At 23.8% G+C, this 20,307-nt stretch overlaps 3 protein-coding genes and 1 long non-coding RNA gene across 8 annotated transcripts; 2 read left to right on the forward strand and 2 right to left on the reverse strand.

Annotated features, from left to right (window-relative positions):
* Window positions 1-1,112: 1,112 nt before the first annotated feature.
* On the reverse strand, window positions 1,113-8,340 carry LOC126899510 (FAST kinase domain-containing protein 1, mitochondrial). 3 transcript variants are annotated; one of them, XM_050674493.1, is made up of 11 exons: window positions 7,946-8,334; window positions 6,827-7,606; window positions 6,477-6,763; window positions 5,509-5,870; window positions 5,126-5,441; window positions 4,861-5,009; window positions 4,549-4,791; window positions 4,310-4,460; window positions 1,799-1,922; window positions 1,568-1,739; window positions 1,113-1,510 (listed from the first exon to the last, which is right to left on the reverse strand). In XM_050674493.1, exons 2-11 carry the CDS (start codon window positions 7,581-7,583, stop codon window positions 1,300-1,302), a joined length of 2,772 nt encoding a protein of 923 aa, XP_050530450.1. In that variant the 5' UTR covers window positions 7,584-7,606; window positions 7,946-8,334; the 3' UTR covers window positions 1,113-1,299. The 3 variants fall into 3 exon arrangements, 2 of the variants coding, with proteins under 2 accessions (XP_050530450.1, XP_050530459.1); XR_007702612.1 differs by lacking the exons at window positions 1,113-1,510; window positions 1,568-1,739 and having other exon boundaries at window positions 4,215-4,460; window positions 7,946-8,340; XM_050674502.1 differs by lacking the exons at window positions 1,113-1,510; window positions 1,568-1,739; window positions 1,799-1,922 and adding an exon at window positions 3,528-3,628 and having other exon boundaries at window positions 7,946-8,339.
* Window positions 8,341-8,523: 183 nt separating this feature from the next.
* LOC126899522 (ADP-ribosylation factor GTPase-activating protein 2) lies at window positions 8,524-17,598 on the forward strand. Of its 3 annotated transcripts, none has more exons than XM_050674532.1 (12): window positions 8,524-8,840; window positions 8,934-9,045; window positions 9,802-9,993; window positions 10,060-10,191; window positions 10,310-10,465; window positions 10,862-10,978; window positions 11,045-11,197; window positions 11,258-11,388; window positions 14,687-14,833; window positions 16,703-17,018; window positions 17,178-17,378; window positions 17,461-17,598. In XM_050674532.1, the coding sequence occupies exons 2-12, from the start codon at window positions 8,971-8,973 to the stop codon at window positions 17,479-17,481; spliced, it is 1,641 nt and encodes a 546-aa protein (XP_050530489.1). In that variant the 5' UTR covers window positions 8,524-8,840; window positions 8,934-8,970; the 3' UTR covers window positions 17,482-17,598. The 3 variants fall into 3 exon arrangements, with proteins under 3 accessions (XP_050530489.1, XP_050530472.1, XP_050530481.1); XM_050674515.1 differs by having other exon boundaries at window positions 8,525-8,840; window positions 8,916-9,045; XM_050674524.1 differs by lacking the exon at window positions 8,524-8,840 and having other exon boundaries at window positions 8,902-9,045.
* Window positions 13,199-18,379, reverse strand: LOC126899538 (uncharacterized). Its single transcript, XR_007702621.1, has 3 exons — window positions 18,044-18,379; window positions 13,781-13,919; window positions 13,199-13,342 (listed from the first exon to the last, which is right to left on the reverse strand). It is a non-coding gene; the product is annotated as an uncharacterized LOC126899538 (long non-coding RNA).
* A 131-nt stretch (window positions 18,380-18,510) lies between these two features.
* LOC126910254 (uncharacterized) lies at window positions 18,511-20,176 on the forward strand. Its single transcript, XM_050692653.1, has 3 exons — window positions 18,511-19,316; window positions 19,376-19,811; window positions 19,872-20,176. The coding sequence occupies exons 1-3, from the start codon at window positions 18,732-18,734 to the stop codon at window positions 20,105-20,107; spliced, it is 1,257 nt and encodes a 418-aa protein (XP_050548610.1). The 5' UTR covers window positions 18,511-18,731; the 3' UTR covers window positions 20,108-20,176.
* Window positions 20,177-20,307: the final 131 nt, after the last annotated feature.

The raw sequence follows: 20,307 nt of genomic DNA on the forward strand, positions 1-20,307 counted from the left end.
AAAAAAAAAAAAAAAAAAAAAAAAAAAAAAAAAAAAAAAAAAAAAAAAAAAAAAAAACAAACACATCATAGTAAAATTAATACCTTCTCCGCTTCGCATCGAAGCTAATAAAACACATCATAGTAAAATTAATACCTTCTCAGCTTCGCATCGAAGCTAATAAAAAAAAAAATAAACACATCATGGTAAAATTAATACCTTCTCAGCTTTGCATCGAAGCTAAAAAAATATTTAAAGTGCTTCCCCCTAAAGGTTGACCACTCCATCAAGGGTAGTATAAAATGGTTATGAGATTTTCTGAAGAGAATTTTTCTTCTTCCTCATCATTTTCATATCCCCATATTGACTAGACTTTTAGTGTAAAATTCTTCTTTTGAACTTTCTTGGTAGCATTTCTCCTTTGTGGTTCATTTTTCTTCCCAAGAAGCGCTATTAATTTGACAAACTGCAAGGATTTTTCATTAAGAATTTTGTCTTTATCTCAATAAATGCATTCAAGATTTGATATTGTTCGCTTTAGCAAAGTTTTCGCTTACTTTATGAGCCCTTTCAATATTTTTTACCAATTGAAAACTGTACTAAATCAAAATTTGATTTAATGAGACGTTCATTCAAAGCTATTCATTTTTTTTTTTGATTATCAAATATTTTTACTACTGCCAAAAATATATACTTAATAGTAATAATTTATCAATAAGGCTTAGGGGCTATAGCCCTATAAGCCGCACTAATCTAAGCCATTAATAGAGACCACATTTTATGTATTATATTGGAAAGGAGCTGTTGCACAGGCTATTACTATATGCTTATGTATTGAAGCTATAACACAATTATGGGGTAGATGGTAGTAAGGTGTTTAGACTTTAGGAATTAAGATTAAAATAACAATTAAATATCTCTGTAGAACAGGAGCTGAAATAGAAGTATGTAATCCTAAAATAGACATTTAAATATGCAATTAAGAATAAATTATGTGTTTATACGAATACAATACATATCAAAAATAACATAGGTGCGACTAGAATGGATGAGTGATTTAAAATTTTTTTGGATTTATAATTTTTGTTCATGTTTTAGTAAAGGCATTTTTATTTGAGAAAGATAGACAAATTATTGATTTAAGTTCTAACAGTTCTTTTATTTATAGTACATAATGGAATAATAATATAATAATAAAAAATACTCAATTTTCTGTTACTTATATCTTAAAATATACATATATATGGAAATATATATCAACCGTTCATTAGTTAAAATAAAAAATTTTCATCAATAATGTAACTTAATTAAAAATGAGTTTTAATAATATTTTTTAGGCCAAATCAAACTTTTAAGGTATGAAGTTTTGGCATCTGGTTCAGACATGAACATTGAATTCCATACTGATTTACGAATCCATATTATTCTATAACCAAGTATTTCTAAATGTCTTTGTTTCATTTTTAAATAACCTCTTAATTCATTTTCAGCTTTAAGTAAATCTTTTTCATACACCAACAATAAAGCTATTCTAAAAATAAAATTTATAAAAGTTAATAAATTATATATTTGAATGATAAATAATTACTTTTCTTTGGCGCATTTCCCAAAAAATACATTATTTTTGGACAAATCGTTTATTTCAAAATCTAACTTATAACCATAGGGCGAATATGAATTAGTTTTTATATCACTATTTTTAAATATAATTTTTACTCTCTTTTCTACATCCAAATAAAAAGGAGATATATTCTTCGAAACTAAAAATAAGACATAAATAATAATCCTATTATTCAATTACTAACTTCAAAAAAATTACCTAAGGACTGTAATTCTTCACAATATCTAGTATGAAACCAAGGCACATCAAACTCAGGATAATCAATACACACAGCTCTATTTAATTCCATTAGTAAGTGTCTAACTTTTAAAGGATATACAGCCTAAATTATAATTATATATAATGAAATAGTAAATACAGTAAAGTAGGTTGTTCAATGACAACCTAATTAATTTAATACTAACATTCTAGTTAACAATGGTTATTCTATTAAAAATAATGTCTCACTATATTTTGACATCATTATTAACTTTTGATCCAGCAAACTTTTTGTGGTATTCTTTTTTTAAAAATCATTTTTAGTTATTTTGGTGTAAAAAATCACAAATTCTGGTGTTGTTATAATTATTTATTTAACTTTTTTTAAATTATTTTCATTTATATTATAGGTCTAGCGGTATAGTCATACAGGAGTGGGCATTTAAGTACCCCTATTCAAATTCCCTCTTTATAAAATATAAAAATAAATAAGAAATAATAAAGATATGTCTTAGCTATAAATAATTTCAGGGAGAATGTTTTTAGTCTTAAATGTCAATCTAATAAATGTACTAAAATGAGAAGGGCTACCATTTCAAAAAAAAAAAAAATGTGTTTTATTTATTGATGGCTTATGAAAAATTACAATTTTTATTTCATAAATAAATTATAATTGACTAATGAAGGTTAGAATAATCAATATAAGATAACTTCCATAGATAACATAAGATAACATTACTTATTTATAAACCCATGCTAGCCGTTGAGGTGACAAAATATGCTAATACTTTATAACTTTTTCAAATTTATTCATGAAAATTACAAATCTAAATTATTGAATATCAATTACTTAATAAATTTAATTACTATAAGAAGTTTTTATTCTTATATTATACTTATATATCATAAAACTTATGATTAGAATATAAATAAGGAATTAGGATAGGAGTACATGTTGCTTTTAGAAAAATCCAACAAATTCTTCTAAAAATTAAATACTACCTACAAAATTACATAGAAGCGTTTTTTTTAAATAATTTTTTTAATCAATTTTAATGTCGTGCAGGTGACTATAGATTGTACTGATGCGTATTTTATACATACTCTGCCAGTGATATACACTCACTTTATGTATTAATATGCTTGTTACTCAACAAGAGTTCAATGTAAAGTTGTAATGGATCAAATATTTTTTTAAAGAAAATAACTTAACAATGGTTATTTTTAAATTTCAAACAAATTAAGAAATACTTTTTATTTATGTTTTTAACGTAATCCAATACTGTAAAAATTATATAAAAAACAAATAAATAAATAGCATAAAATGTTTGTTGGATCAAAACTTATTACAGTTTTCAAGATTTGGTGGGCTATATATATATATAAAATATATATTTTTATATTGTTATTGAAAATTTTTTTTTGAATAAACAATAAAAATGTTTAATAAAGGAGGAACACTATTAACAGATCTTCAAGAAATAAACCTTTAACACAAAAACAGCAGCTCTCTAAATTAATGATTACTACATAGGTTATACTGTAATGGCATAAAAACCAAAACAGGGTGTAAAATTTTAGTTTAATTCAGCAACAAAAAGTTATTAAAATTTAAAGAGCTAAAAGTTTAACAAACAGATTAACAAAATTAAGAATTAAAAAAACATTAAAGTATAAATAAAAGGTTAACCATAGTAAAATCACTCAAACGATAAACACATATAATAGTTACCTTTTTTTTTAGAAAAAAAAAAAAAAACTATTTGATAAACTTCCATATAATAATGGTTCACATTACATTGTAGCTCGATGTGAAAAACATCATATGTGCTAAAAATAAAATATCTATTACTAGATAAAGTATATTTCTGAATCTATGAATATCAAAAAAATTTAATTTTAATTTTTTGCACATAAGAGATTTTCATGCCAAGCAGTGCCATATTAGTTTGTATAAGTATAATACCCCAAAAAATGGAGATGTTCCAGTACAAACAGAATATCAGATAAAACTTTAGTACTAACAAAAAGGTACACTGCTTTTACTTGAAAGCCAGGTACCATCAAATGGACTAACTTGGGGAAGTGGTTAAACTGAAAGCAATTAAATATTTTAAAAATTTCATCATTTCATTTTTATGATCAAATATTTTGTTTTATAACAATACTTCTAAACATTTTAATAGTATTGTAGATCTATATGACTAAAATGATAATAGATATTTAAATATTTCAAGTTTAAACACCACTTTAAGTTAGTCCATTTGACAATACCCGGAATATCTTTTCTATAAAATATATTGTATGTAATATGACTAATTATTCAAAATTTTAGTAAAATAAACCCAAACCAACCCAGATTAATTTTAATTTTAAAGTAAAACTAAAATTAACAAATTAAACAAATAACAATTACTTATGTTAAATTTTATTTCAACACCAGAAAATCTAATCACAGTTTGATTCACACAACTAATTTAATAAAAATAGATCAATTTTAATTGTTGTTACTTTAGCATAACAATGGTTAAGTTCTTCATCCAATCTTTCAAGAAACTCAACGCTAAATAAATAGTCTGTTATAGTTGAAGGTAAACTATAGAAGTAGCATAATGCTAAGGATGCCCTCATGAAATTCAATCCGGACATTTTATGTTTATCTCTGAAAGTATTTCATTAAGGCTAATGATAATATTGTAAAAATTATATAAGAAAATACTTAGATATAATGAATTATAAATTTTTTGTACCTGTTAATAATTCCACTAGCATGAGGAAGAAATTCTGAAAATTTATCACTGCTAACACCTTGTATGAAAAAATGAGTTAACAATTTTTCAACGTTTTCTGCCAAAAGGTAGTTGTGATTTCTAAGACAGTAATCTGCACAAGAATTCATTAGTTCACCGTCATACCAATCAGCAATAGATAAATTATGTATAAGCTCCCGCACTGAACGCGAAGAATAATCAGATAATGTAAAAGATTTATATCTTAGGAGAAGAATAAATATTTTAAAATGATTCATAAATATTTTCATTACAAAAAATAATTTTCATTACTTATCAATTATTTTATAAAATAGCTCTGGGTCTCCAATATTATACCGATGGTTATATCCTCGAAACATAACATTTACTTGATTGATATTCAAGCTATTTTGAGTGAGTAAAACTTTAGATTGCTTGTTTAATGCTTTACCTAATCTGATCTAAGGTTATGAAAAAAAATAATTAAATTTTAATGTTTTTTTAAATATATGTTAGTAAAATTTGTATTGATAAATTATACTGATATTCATAGAAAAAATGAAATAGTTTTACTAACATATTGGTCTAAAAATTTTGATGTTTTTTTTTTTCTATTTAAAAGTGCATTGTGAAGGCCTCGGCTCATTATATAACAATCATATATAGAATATTGATCAATATTTTTTAAAATATTTTCAACATATTTTTCTGATATTTCGTACCCAATGTTTTCATTTGGATAGCTAATAATAAATGAAAATATTTTGCTGAATTTAGAGGGAATATGTATTGATAATCCATGATTCAATTCATCATATAGCCATTTTATCATTTGATTTTCAAATTTATAATGTCTAAATGTACCAGCCATATTATTATTAAAATTCATGTACCTAGAAAATAAAAGATATTGAGGAAAAATAGTAAGATCTATATCAATTGTAAAATCTTTAGAATTACCTGTTGCATATTCTTAGTAGTTTTTGATTTTCTCGAAATGAAGGTTTGCTAGTGTATAGCCAATTTAAAATACTGGACCAATATGTATTATAAATTTTGTGATCAGATGTTTTTAAATTTCTGATAATATTAAATAAGGGGCCAATAGAAATTTGTGAAAAGCCATTTTTTTCAATTAAAAATTGTTTTCTTAATAATTCTTCAATTTTTTTTTTTGGTATTATTGATGAAGACGGTACAATGCAGGACAATAACTGATGCAAAGTAATATCAGCATCAGTATTAGCTTTCAATAACCAATTAGATGTCACTTGGTTAATTTCTTCAAATAATTCATAAGGCTCAAGTTGCTTTAAAATAACCTAAGAGTTTGTTGAATTAAAAAAAAAACAGAACTAAATTAATTTACTTTTTAAAGAAAAAATTTCATTACAGCTTTTATATAACTTATTAAATAACATTTTTTAGATTTCTAAATATAAGATTTTATCTAGCAATATGTCTTTGATTAATTTATATTTTTAATCAAAGCAATAAATATTTTACAAAAAATTAAACCACTACTTTATAAAAATTACTATTCATTAACCACTAATTAATATGGTTACTAAACTTTAAGTTATTTTTTTGTGACTTTTTGAATTAAACATTTTTAGTAATTTTTAGTTTTAAATTAATATTTTTAATATAGTTCTTATTTTAAATGATTACCAAACTTAATTTATTTCTTGTACAAATTAAATTAAATGGACATTGTTAACAATAAAAATTGTATTATCAATTTTTTTTTTTTAATTAAAATATTTATTTTATATGGGAAACATTTGTTTGAGTGTAACTTTAAAATATAATGTTAATTTAAAAGTTTTGATAAAAAAAGAGCCCAATTTCAAAATTAAAGAAAAAATATGCCAAGTTTATAATAAAATAAAAAATTTTTTTATTTAACATTATTTACTATACCTTACCATTTGTAGTTGAATTAGATCATAGAGAGATATGTGTTTGATCGAGCCACATAAGTTAAGTAATAAATTTCGAATAAGACTAATATTTTGATTTAACCAGTATGGACTATTTAAAAGTTTCAATGACTTAATTATACATTTTATTTTACCATCATCATTTAATTCATTTAACACAATTTTGTTTAATTTATTTTCATAATTATTCATTATGTCTTTATTCAAAAACCATGGTAAATTATACATACAAATTGAAATATGCTTCAAATCATTATAACAACTACAAGAATCTAAAAAAAAAAAAAAACTTAAAAAAATAAAATAAAACACAGTATAATAGTTTAAAAAGTTACCTAGTTTTTTTAATATTAAAGGCCAAACATCTTTCAACATATATAAACTAGTTAAATCTCGACGGCTAACAATGGCTACAGTAAATCTAGATAGTATGTTAGAATTTAAGTCATCAATATTGGCAGACATTAACATATGTTTTAGTCTTAAAGACAATTTTTGATTAACTTGAAACTGAGAGTTAACTCCTAATTTATGCAAACACAATAAACAGTAAGATAAACATTGTTCATTCATGTATTCATAATTTTCTTCCAATAATTGTAATAAATTTAAAAACTCAAAATTAGATAGTATATTTTCAAAATTTTCAGTATAAGTTGATTTAGAGGTATTCAAATTTTTATCAAGCATGCATACACGGAAATATATAATTTGGAACTCTCTTATCATCGCTAAAGCCATAGATATACTTTTCCAATCAATACAATCATTATTAGAATGAATCAAGTCAAATACATCTTGTATAGAGTTACTTTCATAAATTTTATTAATTAGCAGATCATCATTATTTGGTAATATAATTGCTTTAATATTTCTTTTGTGCTCAAAATCTTCATTATCACTGTCACTATCATCCTTGAATGAATGACAAAAATATTTTTTATTTATATATTGAAAAGGAAGTATGAGATTCATTAAGTTTTTCTTCTTGTAAAGTTTTAGCATTGTTCCATAATTCATTAATTTGAAATTTGAAGGCTTTAAATAATTATTTAAAATTCTCAAACTTAAAAAATGTTTAGAAAAAAACATTTTTGTAAAATTTAAACATTTCCCTAAAAAAAAAAAAATATTTCTTAGGTAATGAACTGGACTTTTATTTTGATTAATTTAGTATTTAAAAATTATGTAAAATTGTTAAAATACTTAAAAATAATAAATAAATACATTAAAGTTCTTATGAATATTTAGTTGTAAATGCCTCTGAGGTATTATTAATATTCATTTAACTAAAACGTTCTATTACATTATTTTTTTAAATTAAAGAAGATGCATGCTGTTAAAATATTTATTTAAAATTAAACAGCATTAAACATTCTACAAATGTCTACATGCCATTTTTAAAAGTACTATCTGGGTTGTTAGTAATGGTTTACAAAATTAGACTTGATTACCTTATTGAGGTATAGTTTACAATTATTTTTGGAACTCAAACACCCCTGCTAAAATTGAAAATGTATGTAGGTATGTATTGAAAATACATTTAATAATTAAAATTACAATAAAAGTACAAATTTTCGTTTGATTTTGATAGTTTCCTTTTCAAAACCATGATGAATCTTATTTTTTACAACATCTTTATAATTTCAACTTTTGGAACTTTTGTAATTAATGTATTTTACATTTTCGTACTGAAACGTTAGGTATTTTATACTTTAATAATCTCTACCCGGTAAGGGCACTGTTATCTATTAAAGTATTTTGTTGGTGATATTGAAACAGGCTGACCACATGAATAAATTACTTTCAGCATTTTTTCTGTGATATGACCGTGAGCTCAACATTAAAAAAAAAAATAATAATAGAATAACCTAAATATTTCTAATACGATTTACAGTTAAGCACTGTTAGATATAGATACCGATAATAAACTAGATTGCTAACTGCTGAAGCCAAAATTTTTGTTATCAACAACTTTTTCGCTCGGATAACAAAAATTTTTATACTAAGTTTTTGAAAAAAATGTATGGCCTCAAAAAAAGTGATATCTTCTTGGCTTTACCAGCGAACACAGACATTATAGGCCTTTAGACATCTAGTTTACTATCTATATCAGTGGATACAGTATAAACGTATCATAAATTTTATTTATTCTGTGATATAACTACCTTTATTCTATATAATTGTTATCATATTTTATTATTATCAATGACATCATAATGGTCAACGTCATATGTATTTTATCTTATCAAAAAAACTTCAAGATATTCGTTCAATGTAAATGTTACACGAAATAAGGAGTCAAATTCATAAAAGAGCAATATTGAAATAAACCTTCAATTTTTATTGGTGTGTATTTTATTAGTTTTATAATTTTTTTTTTTTCACGCCATTATTAAATATTAGTATATTTTATGTTTTTAGGTATCTTTTTTTTTTTAGAAGATTTTTCTCAAAATTTTCATATTTTATAATCAAAATGGCTGAGGCTAAAGTTAATAGTGAAGATATTGAATTGGTATTTCAACGCTTAAGAGCACTCCCTGGAAATAAGGTAAAAACTATTTTTATTTGCAAGGCCGGACTAAGACTTATATGTATCCCTGGGCAGTACTTTGAGATAGCCTTATCTGTGAAAATATTGTTGCCATAAAAAAGTAATGAGCTAAAAAAAACAGGAATCTGTTATGACAGGCTAATAATATTTGTCATTAGTTTGCTCCTCCTTAATCTGGTCCGGTATATTTGTGTAGGAAAATTAAATTTGATTTTACATATTTCATGTATAAAATAGACATAAGATACTGTATAAGAAATCATAACCTGATTTATAAAAATTAAAAATGACTATTATTCTAAGCATGCAAATCATTTTTGTAACACTTCATACTCATAGTAATTTTACTCAAATTTTCAATGTTAAAAAATTTTTTATAACTATATCTTTGTTATTCATGTACACTGTTGATGTCTATTATCTTAATTAGATGAGATTTTCTTAAAGAAGAACATTTTTTTATATAATAAATGATTATTCTGTTTTGATTTATAATTAAATCTTCAAATTACTATTGTAAAATATTAAATTAGAATTTACATTGATAATTTTTCTTATAAGTTTCTTGATGAATTTAAGTTAAAAATTAGTTATTGTTTATTAAATTGTTAACCTTGATATTCTCATTAAACCTTAAGCAAATTATAAAATGATTTTCTGCAAAATTCTTTTAATATTATTGATTTGTAAATGTTATAGTTTTTCATCTATTTAAGAAATAAATAATAACATAAACTTAATACTAAATTTCAGACGTGTTTTGACTGTGATGCTAAAAATCCAACATGGTCTAGTATCACCTATGGTGTATTCATCTGTTTAGATTGTTCAGCTGTTCATAGAAGTATGGGTGTTCATTTAACATTTGTTAGATCCACTCAATTAGATACAAATTGGACATGGTTACAACTTCGGCAAATGCAATTAGGTGGAAATGTAAATGCTGTAAGAGTTTTTGCTATAATTTTGAATTTTTTATCAAGTGATTTTATTAAATTAACTTTTTTATAGACTTCATTTTTTAGGCAGCATAATTGTGCATCTAAAGATGCACAACAAAAGTATAACTCTCGAGCTGCTCAGTTATACAGAGATAAACTATTTCAAAATGCTAAACAAGCAATGAAAATACATGGAACTAAAGTATGTATTAAAAGATTTAATTGTCTTACTGTATTATTTAATTTGCATTTTAACTTTTCTAAAATGAATGTCTTAAAGTATTTAATTATTATATATATAAAAAAAAATTGTTCTTTAGTTATTTTTAGATTCATCACAAATATTTGAACCAGTTGAGTCAAAAACTGTTGACTTTTTTGAACAACATACATCTGAGGTTACATCTTTAAATTCTAATGATACTCTAAATGACAAGTTTGCACCATTTCCTTCTACAAAAGATGTTAATTTAAAGGTAACACATATTATATATACATATACAATGTATGACCTAAAAAATACAGAAAATTTGAAAAGCTACAAAACAAACAATTGAACTTAGAGACTTTGTATTTATAGATAAGTCCAGAAATTACCTAGATTATATTTTAAGTTGTATACTTCTGTTATACAAATTAAAAATTTTTATCCTGAATATTTTTTACATATTTAATAGTTAAATGCTTTTTTCCATTTTCAATTTAATTGATTGTGAGTTTGATATAATTTTAAGAAAAAGTTACTCAGTTATATTTATCAATGAGTTCAATAAATGACTTAAATTTCTAATATATCACATAAGATACAGTTAAAAACTTCCCTTCAATTTTAATAAATAATTATTGATAAATATTTATATTTTTATTTACAGCCTGAAAATAGCACAGCAAATTTTGATGAACCAAAAATTCTTTCAGATTCTCAGCAAAAGTCAGTTGATCATAAATCGTTATTAGGTGGTCGTCAAGCTCATAGTAAAAGATCTGGTGTAAGTATAAAGATGTATGAAATATTAAAGCAACTAACTTATTTTAATTTCATTTTTTATAAATAGCTGGGTGGCAAAAGGTTAGGCTTAGGTGCACAGAAAATTCATGCTAATTTTGCTGAAATCGAAAAAGAAGCAGAAATGGCAGATAAATTAAGATTTAATGATCCAAAAAAAACTGAATCTGAAGAAAAAAATAGTGAAAATCAAGAAACCCAGGTATAATCTTAAAATTTGTTTTTTTTTTTTTATATAAATTTATCTTATTTTAATGTATAGATATCCTCTATGAGATTGGCCTATGAAGATTTAAGTATAAAAAAAAATAAAGAAGAAGAAAAATTAAAACAAGTTGATCCAAAAAAAGCCGCCCAACTGGAAAGGCTTGGCATGGGTTATACTTCTAAAAAGTAATAAATTTATTAAACTGAATTAAAGAATTATTAGCTTATTTTTGTATTTAAAAAAAAACCCTACACTGTAGGGACGTAGCATAGTTCGGTCTAGTATAGATTTAAACTGACAGTGATTAAAATCTCTATCATAAAAAACACTGATGCAAATCTGTAGAAAGTGTTTAATTCTTAGAAATTGGAGGATCATTCCAAAAGCAAAATGAACTCCTATTTCCTTATTTATATCCTAATTACAAGTGTTATGATATATAAGTGTAATATTTGAATAAATATTTGATAAAGCAATTAAATATTGTATAAAATAGATATTTAATAATTTGGTATTAAAATTTTTTAGAAAAATTATATTTTTTTATTAACTTTTATGTCAGTTTTCACAATGAAAACAAAATAAAGTTCGAAATTTTTCATTTTTTCATATTAAATTATATAACATAAGGTTAAATTTATTAGCTTCGATGCGAAGCTGAGAAGGTATTAATTTTACTATGATGTGTTTTTTTTTTTTTATGTCTGTTGCCACTTTTTCTTAACTCTCACTGGACCGATTTCTTACAACAATACGTCAAAAGATCACAAATCGTATCTAGTTGAAGACATTACCCTTAAAAATTGAAAAATTTTCCCTTGTTTCCCGCAAATGGGGGAAATATCCAAAAAAATTACAAATTTAAAAATCGCTAAATTTTGTCATTTTTTTCACTTTTTTTTCTTAAAACTTCCATGACTTTTTCAAAAATCAACAAAACAACATAATTTCTTTTTATAATAAAACCTTAGATATTTTCCTTTCATTTGATATCATTTTTTTGAAAATCTAACACTTAACCTGCTCATTGGGGGGGATTTAAAATAGCAACTTTTTTACAAAAACTAACTTTTTCAACTTAATTTTTGAAAATGTTCCGGAAATACTGCGTCCTTTAAACATATATCAAATTAAAGCTTATTTTATGTACTACAAAATGAAAAAAAAAAATTTGTCCCAAAACTTTATCTTCTGCATGTAAATGGCTGCCGTAGTTAAAAAAACGCTATTTTTGTGTTAAAATTTTCGATTTTAAATTTTCAACTTAAAAGTTCTATAACATTTCGAAAAATGTAATTATCAGCACAAATTTTTTTTTTCTAAATACATTATAAGTACATCTTTCATTTGACATACTTTTTATTAAAATTGGACAATTTCCCCNTTCATTTGACATACTTTTTATTAAAATTGAACAATTTCCCTTTATATAGGAGGCGTTCAAAGCTTGAAAAATTGTATAAAAAATAGAACTTTTTCAACTTAACTTTTAAAAATGTTCCGGAAATACTGCGTCCTTTAAACATATATCAAATTAAAGCTTATTTTATGTACTATAAAATGAAAAAAAAAAATTTGTCCCGACGACCTATCTTCTATGCGCAAATGGCTACCGTATTCAAAAATATGCTATTTTTCTATTAAAATTCTAGGTTTTGTATTTTATTTTATTTTAAAATATCTTATTAGGAGAATATATTGACTTTCATGAATATTATATAATTTAATTGACATAGAATAAAGGTCATAAGACATAAGAAATTAAATTTTTTTTACTTTTTTATTTTCATACTAAATTTAATAATTATAATTAGTATTTATTCATATATTATATTTTAAAATCAAAGAACTACTAATTAGGATATAATCAAAGAAATAAGAGTTGATGTTGCTTTTGGTATAATCCACCAATTTCTCTAAATGAAACACTATCTACAGATTTGCATCGAAGCGTTTCTTATGATAGTGATTTTAATCACTGTCAGATANTGCATCGAAGCGTTTCTTATGATAGTGATTTTAATTACTGTCAGATATCATCTATATTTGTTCCAACTATCTCAATGTCTTTTCTGTGCCGTGACTCCACTGTGTTACCATTTTTTTTTTCAATATGCATTTTTAAATTTTTAATTCTCTCTGTAAAAAGGGAAATGATCCAATTTAAAAAAAAAAAGCATGTCACATAAAAGAAGTATATAAATAGTATTTCTCATAAAAAAATTATAATAATCCATTTATTTTTCAAAAAGTTATTGAAATATAAAATCGAAAATTTTAACATAAAAACACCATATGGTAGCCATTTTCACTATGAAGACAAAATAAAGTCCAAAAATTATTTTTTCTATAATAAAGTATATTACATAAACTTTAAAATAAGGTATATATAAAAGTGTCAGTCTTTCCAGAACATTTTTAAAAGTTAAGTTGAAAAAGATAATTTTTTGTAAAAAAGTTGCCATTTTGAAACCCTTCCTCTCAGCTGGTAAAGGGTCAGATTTTTTAAAAAATACAAAATAATAGGTAAATACCAAAGGTATTTATAAAAAAAATTGAAAAAATCTGGAAAATTACCGATTTCTAAAATTGTAATTTTTTTGGATATGTTTCCCATTGATGAGTTGTTTACCTTCAATGTTTTAGGGTAAAGTCTTCACTAGATACGATTTGTGATCTTTTGACATATCGTTGAAAGAAATCAGTTTGGTGAGAGCTGAGAAAAATTGGTAACAGACACAAAAAAAAAACATATAATAGTAAAATTAATACCTTCTCAGCTTCGCATCAAAGCTAAAAGCAGAAGTTACTCTCTATTTAATTATTAACATAATTTAACTAGTCTGGAAACTCAAAAATTATAACATTATTCAGCCTTATAATATTTCATGTTAATAATAAATTATTTTAAAGCTCAATAATACACCCATATTATATTGATATTCTCATTTAATGAGCCTATATTCCAGAATTTTGATACTTATATCAAAATATTCATTAAAATTTAGGTTTTCATTTATTTAAAAAAAATATATATGTATATTATTTAAAATAAGTTTTGATCTAAGTTTCTTTTTATAGTAGAAAATTAATGTTTTTTTCTAACTCTGCTATATTATTAAAGAGAAGCATATTTTCCAACTTTTCAAAGTCTATATTGAAAAATATTTCTATACTTTACATTTTTTATGTAAATATAACAATATTTTGTAATTAATACAATTTTTTTGAACAATTTGGATTTGTGCTTTCTTCACTAGAATAATAGCCTAATTTGTATATTTTATATTTTTAAATAATATGAAATAGGTAGTAGGATTGTAATTTATTGTCTAATAAGCTTGTAAGTGATGTATAATAAGTTTTAAAGTAGTTTCTCTTATTTGAAAGAAAAAATATTAAAATAACTAATGTTTTTTTTATCAATTATAGAACATTAAAAATTTTTTTTAGAAAATGTTTACATTGTCTCTTTTATTATAGTATTGTTAGCCATTCTGCATTAAATGACATGACAACATTGGACAAAGAAGAGACTAAGAACTCAACATTGGATGCTATCACTAATGAAGATAAATTTTATGATTGTTTTGAAGAGGCCAAAGCTGAAGTACTACAAATGATAAACAAGTAAGTTAGATTTTAAATAAATTTTTTTATATAAATAAACATATTTGGTAGGAAAATAAATGATGTAATGTAATTGTAATTCACAAGATATTTAAGTATATGTGTATAGACTAGGGTGACCCTCAAAAATCGAATGTCTTTTTTTTTTTTACGCTATCCCTTAATTTTTTTTAATGGTCAAAAAAATGAGCTGTGCAAAATTTGGGAACGATCCGTTAAGGTTAACCCGTGCCCCCGGGCCTATTAAGTTGAGTCGAAGAGTCAAATTTAATAGAAATAACTGATCTATGTCTCGCAACTTTTTTTTCTCTTAACTTAGAATTATAAAAGTAAAACTCAAGTAAAGGAAATTTTACAAGAAATTCAAAAATAATAACTTCAATGTTGTTTTCTCAATAAATAGCCCACAAAAACACTACATACAGTAAAAAACATGTGAAAGTCTTAAAATACGTTATAACTGATTTTGTTGATTTTTAATTATTTATTTTCATTTTATTTTTTGGAAAACGCATATTCGTTTAAAAAAAGATTCTAGAAGTTTAATTTTTTATGCCAAGTACGATAATTATGTTAGATTTATTATTTTATGGACAGTTAATTAATGATTAATTACAAATTTAACAATATTGATTGTATTATTACATTTTGTCGTATCAATATATCAATTTTGGTTTACTGAATTACATTAAGATGGTACCAATTATATTATTATTAAAGATAAGAATATTTGAGTTATTTTCGACAACTGAGATAATTTGTGTCGTATAAATGCAGCAGACAATTTGTGAACACGTTAAATATATTATACCTGTTTATTATTATATATTAAATGATACGTTTTAATCACAAATGTACAATACTTTTAGCGTCATTAAAGTATTACGAACTAATATTTATCTTATTGGTAATTATTCCCACGAAATTACTGGTAGTAAGTTACCATCAAATTTACAACTATTTAATCTGAACACTGATTTTTTGAAAATTGATCCATCATTTTGGAGTGCGAACAACAGTTACTCCAAAATTTCGCAAAAAGTTCGATTTTTGAGGGCCACCCTAGTATAGACAGTGCATTTATGAAACAGAGTGGTGCATAGTGATACATATTTGTGCAACTTTGGTAATCAAATTACATGCATAATACAAACATTTTCTAAAACATAAATAGGGTAAAGTGGGGTAATTGTAAATATATTTATTTAGATAAATACACAAGTTTTTATTTCAAACTTGCATCTAATATGACAATATCACATATAAGGACCAAAACTTTTAAGTATAAAATAAAATCTGTTAAATATTCAAATAAAAAATATATTTATAATTACCCGTTTCATTTATATTTACCTACTTTACTATAAATCTAATATTACTAGTTTTTTCAAATTTTTACTTTAAAATTTATCAAAAGTATCCATTATTTTATATTGAATACTATTGTTCATTTATATATTTTTAATAAAATAGATTACTTTTATCTATAGATATTTTGGTAAAATATCTCTATAAGTTGACATATATTCTGATCAGACTAGTTATATTTTAAAGTACGTTATTCTCACAAATTTCTGACTTTCTGAAAAGTAAAGGGTGGTCTGTGTCATTTGTGGAATGAAGGTAGAGACAGTACAACTAAAATTCTATATTACTATTTTGACTACACAGTTGAATGTTAGGTTTATGCCTAAATATTTCTATTAATTGGTTTATTTTTTTCAAATTTACTTAAATTAGGTTTAAAAAAATTCAGTTTTAATGTAAAAATTCTTATTTTAGCTAGTTTTAATTTAAAAAATTCCATTTGTTCTTTTTGGTTTTTTTTTGTTTGTCTTTTTAAAATATTTTATTATTATTATATTGCAGGAGTCATCATTTTTCAAGTGATAATTTTTTTGATTTTGATGATTTTAAAAGAAATGTTAAAACAACTACAACTCCACCAAAAATTGATGTTATTAAAAATGACTGGGACAATGTCAAGCCAGCAAAAAAAGATACCAAAGAATTAGAAAATGATGGTTGGGATAATTTTGAGTCATCTGGAAGAAAAACTAATAGATATAGTAGAAATAAAGTTATTAATCCCCCTCAAATTGAAAATAATGAAGCTGTAAAGAAATTTGGAGGAGCTAAATCTATTTCATCTGCTCAATATTTTGGAAATAATCAAGAATCATTGGTTGGTTATTATTTAAATCAACTATTTTATATAACAAATATATCATTGTTTAATTCATAATGTAAAAAATTATGTTGAGTAATTTATTATATTTTTTAAGTATTTAACATAAAAAAAGAATATTTTAGCAGTATTAATATAAAAAATTGTTTGTTTAAGTCTGAGAAATCAAATTTATCTCGATTTGAAGGAAGTAATAGCATCTCATCAGCTCAACTTTTTGGTAGACAAGAAACATATGTAGATTCATCATATCAAGCACCTGATTTAGAAGAAGTAAAAGAAAGTGTAAAACAAGGAGTAACTAGAGTAGCAGGAAAGTTATCATCTTTAGCTAATGGAGTGATGTCATCTTTTCAAGTAATTTTTTATAATATTTAAAATTCTCCTTTAAATTTAAAGTTTAAACAAAAATAATATAATAATATAAATTATTTTACAGGAAAAATATGGAGGATATTAACAAAATATCTAAACAAGAGTTTATTATATTATGTGGTTAATATTCAATAGTTAAGATATTCAATATTCATTGTCAATAAATGTATATTAAAATATAATATTTTTTACCTTGAAATAATTAAGTGAATTTAACTGTTCACATATTTCTTATTTTTTTAATTTGCTTTTAAACATTCATTAAGCAATAAGTTATCAATTATAAGTCAAAAAGATTGCTCATATTCATTAATTATGTTTTTCACACCAGTAATTTTTTGATTATTATAAAATTATATTAACCCGATATATTGTTTAATAATGAATGTTTTACATTTTGTTGTCCTTAAAATTTATGTTTCCTATAATAATAGGAAGGATAAGACTTATCAATTAAATAAATAAATATATTAATTATTTAATGAATAAAAATGATAAAAATAAATGAATGAATTAAACAGATGCTTGGTATTATTCATTTATAATTGATAATTGATAATTGACTGGCTGTTGTAAAAAGCACAGTCGGGTTTAACTGCAAGTTTAAAAATATAGGTCACTTATAGAGCTCCATTGTGAAAACATACCAAACTGAAGTATCTATGATATTGCGTCAGGCTTTGAAAGTTTTCCTGTCCTGTCTACCATAATATTAAGGGGTATAATCAATAATATTCTAAGGAAATGAATTTATTTAATGCATAAAAGAACAGACTAGATCACGATTAGATACACTTAGTCACAAGATAACAATTGCGCATCTTTAAAATAATCAATCATCTTTATTATTTCTTATTTGATAACTATTTAAAAAATACCACTATGTACAGAAAAATTCATAGATTGAAAATAGAAAATGATAAAAAGATTACAGATATGTAATTGAGACATATACACAGATATAGATAATAAACCATAGACTGTTTATTATCGATATCTATGAACATAAATTATCTTCTGGAAGCGTACTGATAAGATTTCACCATTGCGTTTTGAATTTTTTGGTTTTGAAGATTCTACAAAGATTTGCTGTTTATTCTTTATATAATCTGCGCTCAATTGGTTGAATAATTCTATTTTATAATAATATTTTAATTTATCAGCATTTTAACCATTATTCTATTTTTAATAGACTGATTTTTAGCTCTTTCTTTTTTAAGACTATAATTTTAAATTATATTTTATTTTCTTAAACGTTATAAACTTAATTTTATCACATATGTATTAAAATAAATATTTTAGTTTTTTTTAATTTATTATCTTTGATATATCACAATGTCGGAATTTGAATTTACTGAATCTAGTGGAAATGAAAACAGCAGTGACGATGATGATTTTCCTATAATTGCAGTTAAAAGAAAAATAGATAATACTGTTAAAGTTGTTAAGGAACTACGGTTATTTTATTCAAATTTATTTATAGATTGCTTTAACTTAATTGACAACTTTGTAAAAGGTCAAAATTTAACATTTATGGCATTTTTAGAAGTTTTTGAATCTTTTAATTTTCATTATATTTATGCAAAGCCTAAAAAAGAGATTAAAAATCTTTATGTATCTCCGCATCATTATATCATGATGGCCCAAGATGCCATGTCGGCAGCTGCAAAATTTTTACGATCAAAATCTAAAAAAGCACGAATTGGAGCTTTTTATTTATTATATACATTATATAAAACACAACCCTTAAAACCATATTTGTTAAATATTAAAATGGACCCATATGATTTTAATGAAACAAAAAAACTAGTCAATGAGTACATGGATTTAGGAGAATTACATCCAGCTTATTGCTTTTATGAACTTGAACTGAAAAGAAAAATAACAATTACTGCTGACACTACTAGTCCATGTTTAGAAGTAAAACATATTGTTCTATTAAACTTATTGTTTATAATAATTTTTATATTTTTATATAGGCTAATTATCCAAGGAAAATTGTTCGTAAATTAATGGGACGAATAGCTAACAATTATTTAAAAATACATTATGAAGATCGAGTACCATTGAATAATATTAATAAACTACAACTAATGGAATGCCAAATGAAAGATGAATCACTTTATGTAAAGAAATTAGAAAATATGACTTTAGGTACAAAAAGAATATATGAATACCAACCTGAACTTACATCAACTCTTGAAGCAATCAATGATACTAAAAAAAGTACTCCAGCTTTGAAAGAAGATGACATAGACTTACATTCTAAAATGAGACGGTACAAAAATAAAAAGAATGTTGCATTTCCAGGAAAAAATGAAGATGTACTTGAAGATATGGTAATTGTAACTGAACCAAAACCTCTTTTACAAGCAAATTGTAATACTAAGAAAAAATCAAAGTTGTTAAAAAAAAGTAAATTCTGTTATATTTTGCATAAATACTATATTTTATTCTAAAAATTAAAATTTTTAGGAGGAAAAATCACAAACCAAGATAAAAGTAGAAATAATCTCTTGAAACCTAAAATTGAACCTAATTCACTTTTAATTAATGCAAACAATTTTAGTTCAGACTCTGAAGTATCTCAAAGTAGCATTAATAGTGAAGATCCGATGCATGATTCAGATCTGTATGGTGATATAATTAGACGAGTTCTTGAAGAAAGTGATGAGGACACTGATCAAAAAAATATTGTTAATGTTTCATAGTTTTCATTTTCTTATTAGTCTTATTGTAACAATAATTATTGAATTGGCATATCAAATCTTTGAACTGAATTTAATTTCTTTTATTGTTTTTTGGTTAATGAAACAATAATATAGCTAATATATAGGAGGCATAAAATAATAGTGGCAATGTAGATCTTGCTGCAACAATAAGATAACTCTATTTTTTGACAGAACATTAT

This window comes from Daktulosphaira vitifoliae, unplaced genomic scaffold (genome assembly GCF_025091365.1).
Source record: "Daktulosphaira vitifoliae isolate Bord-2020 unplaced genomic scaffold, ASM2509136v1 Scaffold_1, whole genome shotgun sequence".
In the NCBI taxonomy this organism is placed as follows: Eukaryota; Metazoa; Arthropoda; class Insecta; order Hemiptera; family Phylloxeridae; genus Daktulosphaira; species Daktulosphaira vitifoliae.